General features: G+C 37.4%; 1 protein-coding gene across 2 annotated transcripts; it reads right to left on the reverse strand.

Moving 5' to 3' along the window:
* Positions 1-1,730: 1,730 nt before the first annotated feature.
* Positions 1,731-5,438, reverse strand: LOC107589028 (beta-crystallin A4-like). 2 transcript variants are annotated; one of them, XM_016277323.1, is made up of 6 exons: positions 5,353-5,410; positions 4,959-5,005; positions 4,090-4,208; positions 2,381-2,522; positions 2,060-2,202; positions 1,731-1,963 (listed from the first exon to the last, which is right to left on the reverse strand). In XM_016277323.1, exons 2-6 carry the CDS (start codon positions 4,995-4,997, stop codon positions 1,816-1,818), a joined length of 591 nt encoding a protein of 196 aa, XP_016132809.1. In that variant the 5' UTR covers positions 4,998-5,005; positions 5,353-5,410; the 3' UTR covers positions 1,731-1,815. The 2 variants fall into 2 exon arrangements, with proteins under 2 accessions (XP_016132809.1, XP_016132808.1); XM_016277322.1 differs by lacking the exon at positions 4,959-5,005 and having other exon boundaries at positions 5,353-5,438.
* Positions 5,439-6,879: the final 1,441 nt, after the last annotated feature.

Below are 6,879 nucleotides of genomic sequence, written 5' to 3' on the forward strand. Positions count from 1 at the left end.
GAGTCACAAAACAAGGAGCTGGAGCCAAAAAACCCGGCGCTGGAGCGCTTTGACGAGGCGGAGCTGGACTCCAGTACAGCAAAGGCTTTGAGGTGTGTGTAGTCTTGATTTCATTTACATTTTATTTAATGACACTTTTAGTGCGAAACGACTTGTTTTAGTACCCTTTTCTTATACTTCTTTATTTTCATTAACTTTTCATTTATTTTCATTTCATTTCATTTACGAAACTACGACGCCTACTAAGGCGAAGGCTTGAGTTTTGCATATTAAATAGATCCTGCTTGACGTTGCTTAGTAACCTTCCTGAAGCGCCCAGTCACGTTACCTCATTAATATTCATTAGTCAAACGTTCTCCATAGAAGGACTTTTAGTTTGCCGTCTGAATTGCGCCCACTCACTTTTCAGCAAATCAGCTAGGAGTAATGGCGCGCGTCACATTACGTAATTAATATTCATAACCCATGGCTACATCATAGTAGAAAAGTCTAGAAAAATCAACCCGGCGCTGGAGTCACAAAACAAGGAGCTGGAGTCACAAAACCCGGCGCTGGAGCGCTTTGACGAGGCGGAGCTGGACTCCAGTACAGCAAAGGCTTTGAGGTGTGTGTAGTCTTGATTTAATTTACATTTTATTTAATGACAATTTTAGTGCGAAACGACTTGTTTTAGTACCCTTTTCTTATACTTCTTTATTTTCATTAACTTTTCATTTATTTTCATTTACGAAACTACGACGCCTACTACAGCGAAGGCTTGAGTTTTGCATATTAAATAGATCCCGCTTGACGTTGCTTAGTAACCTTCCTGAAGCGCCCAGTCACGTTACCTCATTAATATTCATTAGTCAAACGTTCTCCATAGAAGGACTTTTAGTTTGCCGTCTGAATTGCGCCCACTCACTTTTCAGCAAATCAGCTAGGAGTAATGGCGCGCCTCACATTACGTAATTAATATTCATAGCCCATGGCTACATCATAGTAGAAAAGTCTAGAAAAATCGTTATGTAAGCGCATCCCATCAACAATGCATAGTGCAGGTTTTTTTGTTTGGGCTTCTTCTTTCAATTCCTGGTCATATGATTTAATCTGACAAGCAATTATATTTAATTCATGTTATGGACCGTGTTTATTCTCCAAATAAAAGAGAGTTCTGAAATTTAGTCTCTCATTAAGCCTGATTATTATTATTTATTGCATGCCTTTCTTATTTGTGATCATTTGGATTGTAGGTTTATTGCCCCCTCTGGCGGAAAACAGGTGAAAGTGCATTTTATTTCCTAGGGATAGTTCACCCAAAAATGGTCATCATTTACTTATTCCAAACCTGTATGAGTTTCTTTCTTCTGTTGAGCACGAAAGAAGATATTTTGAGGAATGTTGGTAACCAAACAGTTGACGGTAGCCATTGACTTCCATTGTAAGGGTAAAAAACTATAGAAGTCAATGGCTACCATCAGCTGTTTGGTTCTTTAAAATATCTCCTTTTGTGTTCAATAGAAAAGAAGACATTCCTGCAGGTTTGCAACACCATGAGGGTAAACATGTTCATTTTTGGGTGAACCATCCCTCTTAAAAGTACAAAAAAAAACAACAACTTTTAAATCAATTTGTAATAAAAGACACACCATTCTTTTTAATTTTTTCGAAAGTGTCCAAAATTCCTCACTGTTACTTCGAGGTTTCAGTATATGTGCTTTTTTGGACACAGATTTATAACAGGAGGTCAGTGAGGTTTAAGAAAGACAGTTTATTTAGCATCGGGCACAAAGGGGCATGAGAGTTTTTGCAAGGAGAGGGGCGAGGAGAAATCCGTTACTGCTGGATACGGCGGATGGACTGGATCTGAGGGGTCTGGCAATGGGAGCCAAACTCCTTGAAGTATTTGTACTCCCCACAGTGGCGGTCACACTCCATGATGTACTGGTATCCACGGTAACCAGGGAACTGGTAGCACACAAACCTGCCGCGCGCGGATCGAAGAACACACAGTGGTGATCAAAAAAAGTGAAAGGACAAATGATACAGAAGTGACAGAGGAACCCAAACAGATACTCACGCTCCGGACTGAACACGCATAGAGCCCACTTCATTGTTGCACCATCCCATAGCCTGAAGAGAGGGGTAGTCGTCACTGAGCTCTCCCTTGCGGCCCAGGTAGTTCTCCCTCTCATAGATGGTCATTCTGCACTCCCTGTGGTTCTGGGTGGAATTATATCAACCAATGAGCATTTTTCCAATGCAAACCAAAAATGATGGTTATAATATGAACTCATTGCAATCAACAACAAATGATTGTGAATATTGTTAAAGAAACCGAATGCAAAAGGAGTCAGATAAGGCAGGTTGGGTCAGTGATGATAAAGCTTTGAGAACTTACAGAACAGGAAATGGGTCTAAAGGCGGTCATTCTCTCAATATGGTAAGCATTGCTTCCTCCAAAGGCATCGCACTGAGGGTACTCGCCACGCTCCAGCACAAACTGGTGACCCTGGTAATTTGCATGCTCGTAGCCCACCCACCTGAAATTGTGTGCCATGATCTTATTATTAACTACAATTAAAACTATTAAAAAACTTTTTAGTTAATCAGAATAAAGCTGAAATTAAATTTAAATATTAGATGAAAAAAACATGGCCTTGGCAACTAACTAATATAAAATAAGTTACTAAAATAACAAAAACTGTAATAAATAAATTAAATCTGAAAAAACACTAACAAAAATGACAAAATCACATTACAAAATCCCTAAAACCTAAGGTAAAATGAAAATGAAAATAGAGAAATAAAAGCGAATGCAAAATATTATATATATATATACACACACACACTAAATATTATACACTATTATACAGAAATTGGTGTTGGATTTACTTTGAAACAAATTTCACTCAGAAATTGTTAAATTTCACAAATAATTACAAGTAACACATCAAATTGAATATGACATTTTTTGAAATAGAAAGACTGAAATAGAATTTATTGTAAAACATACTCCAGTAATCTTATCAAAAATGTTTTTACAAGTGAAAAATAAGTTTTTACAGTGTTGTTAACTAAAACTAAAACTATTAAAATGGCTTTTGTTTTCTAAATTCTAGTTTAGAAAAATGTTTTCAATGTTTTCTATGCTTTTCTTGTTTTCTAAAAATGAATTAAAGCTGAAATAAAGTACAATATAAATATTGGATTAAAAGAATTTAGAAAATTAGAAAGGCCTTGGCAACAAACTGAAATATAAGTTTAAGTGCTAAAATAACAAACTGAAATGAAAAAAAATGAAATATAAAATGAAATATAAAAAATAAAAACGACAAAAGCACACTACAAAATTACTCAGACATTAGCTAAAATTAAAATGAAAACCGAAAATATAAAAATAAAAGCAAATGCATATTAATAAATACTTTAATAGAATATATAATACACAAAAAATGGTTTACTCAAAACTTGCTAGTAAATTTCCCAAATAATTACAAAGATATGGCATGTCACACATCGAATAAAAACATGAAGTTTTGAAGTAGAAAAACTATAAAATAATAATTTCTTGTAAAACATATTCCAATAATCTTTGTTTTATTTACATCTTGGAGAAATCTGTTTTTACAGTGTACAAAATCACCACCATTGCATCAGTTCGTGGATAAGTGCATGAATGTTTCATTTCAGACTGTCCTCATACATCAAGACATGTTCTTAAGTAACCTGCCTGTTCCAATTACATAAATAAAATGCCACATGGAATAAGGACACGCTTGTTAAACAAAACCCCTGCTGACCAAGAATCACGATTGCTATTGCTCAGACTCAGGGTTAGTGATTTTAACAAACCATTAGCCCCAACTTCTGCATTGTTTGTGATATGACATGAATGATGGATTTACTTGAGCCACACTAAAATCTAATATCTAAGCCTAAACTCTCATGTTCATGTTGCTTTTAGCTTTATAGAGCATGTTTTTTGTGAGAGGGAAGGGTCAGGTCATGTTTTTTGTCTGACATGGAGTCACAGCTAGTGGAGATAATTAGCACAAACCTCCGGAATTATGTAAACTATCAGACAAAGAGTTTGGAGAAAACACTCACGCTCCGCTCTCCACTCTCAATGAGCGCACGCTCTCGAAACCGAACTCCATGACATTGCAGCACTCGGAGGTGAACTCATGGTGACGACCCTGGAAACACTCCTCGTCGTACACGATGATCTGGAAGACAGAGGTTGGGCACCTTTAAAGATTTCAAGGGCACAATTAAAGACTTGCATGTTGGGGAAAAGGCCAAATGGGATGTGAAGCACTATAAATGCAGCAGTGTTACTCAACACCAGCGGTTACATATTAGGAATTATACTATCAAATTATAGCAAAACCTTCCAGATAACAACATTCCTGGAGCACTTGCAATCATTATACAATCCGACTTATGTAAGATTCTCTGGAAAACAACAACTTGTTTTGGAGATAGTGTTGAGTGTCAAGCATATGCTGAAAAAATTTGGTGTGTGTTGTAAATTGCAAGTCAATTTCAGAAACAATTGCAAAGAACACAATGAAACGCACATTCAAATTTAGAGTGGAAAAACTGAAATAGCTTTTTCTTGTCAAATGTACTTCAATATCTTTGTTTGATTCACAACTTCTGAGTAAAAAATTGAATAGTATTTTCTTGTAAAATACACTTCTTGTAGAATAATCTTTGTTTGATTTATTTAAAGAAACATTTTTTAAAACTTAAGCTACAATTAAAATGAAAACTGAAAATACAAAAATAAAAGCAAATGCAAAATATTAATTAATACTTTATACTATTATATAATTCATTAAAATGGTGTATTTACTTTGATTAATTTTCACTCCGAAATTGCTAGTAAATTTCACAAACAATTACAAAAAAATAGTAGAAAAACTTTTTTTTTTTTCATTTAAAATTTCAGGAAAATTATTTTTACAGCATACCTTCCAATGGCCAGAGAACTTGGTGCAATGGTGAGTCATCTCGTTGGCTTGAAAACAAAGAGCAATTTGATACAAACAGTTTAAAGTTCCAGTTTAAACATATAATTAGTCTATGAAACTTCACTAAAGGTAATAGTGATGACAAACCAACACCCCATACGTCTTACACACACACTAAACACCACAAGGATGGACATGCACATCTGAATTCGACTAAATGAGACTTTAAATCAGCACAGTTTGTCTATGTGCTCTGATTTTGAGTCATTCTCAAGTTATCGGACCAAGCAGGAAGGCAGGCCTCTCTAAAAGAAGCCGAGGGCTGTGGCAGTTTAGACATATGAGGGAAGTGGGGGGGGTACAGACAACGGGCCCGTAGCGGAGAAGAACTCACCTCGCTTCGATGCCCTTGGGATGTCCTGATGTGAGAGTGAAAGCTGGGCATGTGCATGTACCCTTTTAAAGCCTCCCCTGGCAAAGGGCCCAGTAAAAGCCCCTGCTCAGCAGCGAAGGAGGAGCCTTCTATTGTCCAGCTGACAAAGGAGGGGTTAAATCTATACAGCTGGAGAAGTGCAAACGCCACACTATCCCCGCCTGGATCCAAGCCTGGGCGCTCGGACCTGGACACACGCGAGTCACATGAACATACGTGTTAAGGGCCGACACAGATCTGAGATGGTGCATGTGAAGTGAAGTGACGTGACGTGGCCAAGTATGGTGACCCATACTCAGAATTAGTGCTCTGCATTTATCCCATCCAAAGTGCACACACACAGCAGTGAACACACACACACACACTATGAACACACACCCGGAGCAGGGGGAGATGTGCTGGTCTTGGACACATTCCATATATGACGCTCTTGTTTTGGTTTGGTGAATGCGTTGAAAATAATGATTGACAGCAGGGGAGGTCTACAGTGCATGCTGTGAAGATGTCATACATTTACAGTGAATACCATAATAATAGATACTCAATTATTCAAGAGTATTATAATTTATACAATAATATATTTAGCTTTTGCACAATAATATACAGTTTTAAAATAACCCTTGTTTGTGGCCCAGGATAATTAAGTCAATCAAAATTATAGATAACCTTTAAATATGTTGAGGAAAATAATTGATCTTGGTCTCTATTTGTTAATAGTTTTTAGATGTGAAAACAAAAAGTGAAAAAGCCATTTACATGCATTAAACAAAAACTGTAACATTGATTGATCATCTTCACCTATATATTATATAGCAGGGTTTTTTTTCTCATGAACCTCTATGATCTAAATTAAAGCAACACTATGTAACTTTTTCTGTGTTCAAAATGTGCAAAATGTATATAATGAGCGAGTACATCATGAATTCTTCTTCCAAACCGCGTTTTTGTCTTAATCTGAATCACTACGGTACACCTTGGGCACCACTCCACCTATGTATCCTCTGGCTACCTACTTTAACAGGGTGTTGCTACTAGGGGTCTGTTGATTAGCACATACGCACATACAAAGAGAAATGTGTGGTAGCCCCTGTGTGACAGGCCAAGACTAGTATGATTCTAGGCTCTTGCCCTTAAAGGCTTAAAGGAATCTATTCCTGATTCCAAGCCTTGAGCTCTACCTGGCAAGAGTCTGGCCTTAACAGGTAAATATTTTGGGGTATGTAGCCTAGTCCTTTGGCCGTAGGGAATAACGTCACTGACAGCCGTCTAACGTCCCAGGGGCGACTCCCATAGCAATATGGTAGAGTTGGTACTTAGTGCTCGCCATGGTTCTGGCATGCACTCCCCTCAGCATGGTGGCATGGGTATACCGTTCCCCATAGCGACCCCTAGAGGACGCAGTTCGAAGTGCCCATGAAAGGGAACGTCTCAGGTTACTTATGTAACCATGGTTTCCTGAGTAGGGAACAAGACACTGCATCCTCTAGG

This window comes from Sinocyclocheilus grahami, unplaced genomic scaffold (assembly GCF_001515645.1).
Source record: "Sinocyclocheilus grahami isolate Dianchi unplaced genomic scaffold, SAMN03320097.WGS_v1.1 scaffold110.1, whole genome shotgun sequence".
Lineage (NCBI taxonomy): Eukaryota > Metazoa > Chordata > Actinopteri > Cypriniformes > Cyprinidae > Sinocyclocheilus > Sinocyclocheilus grahami.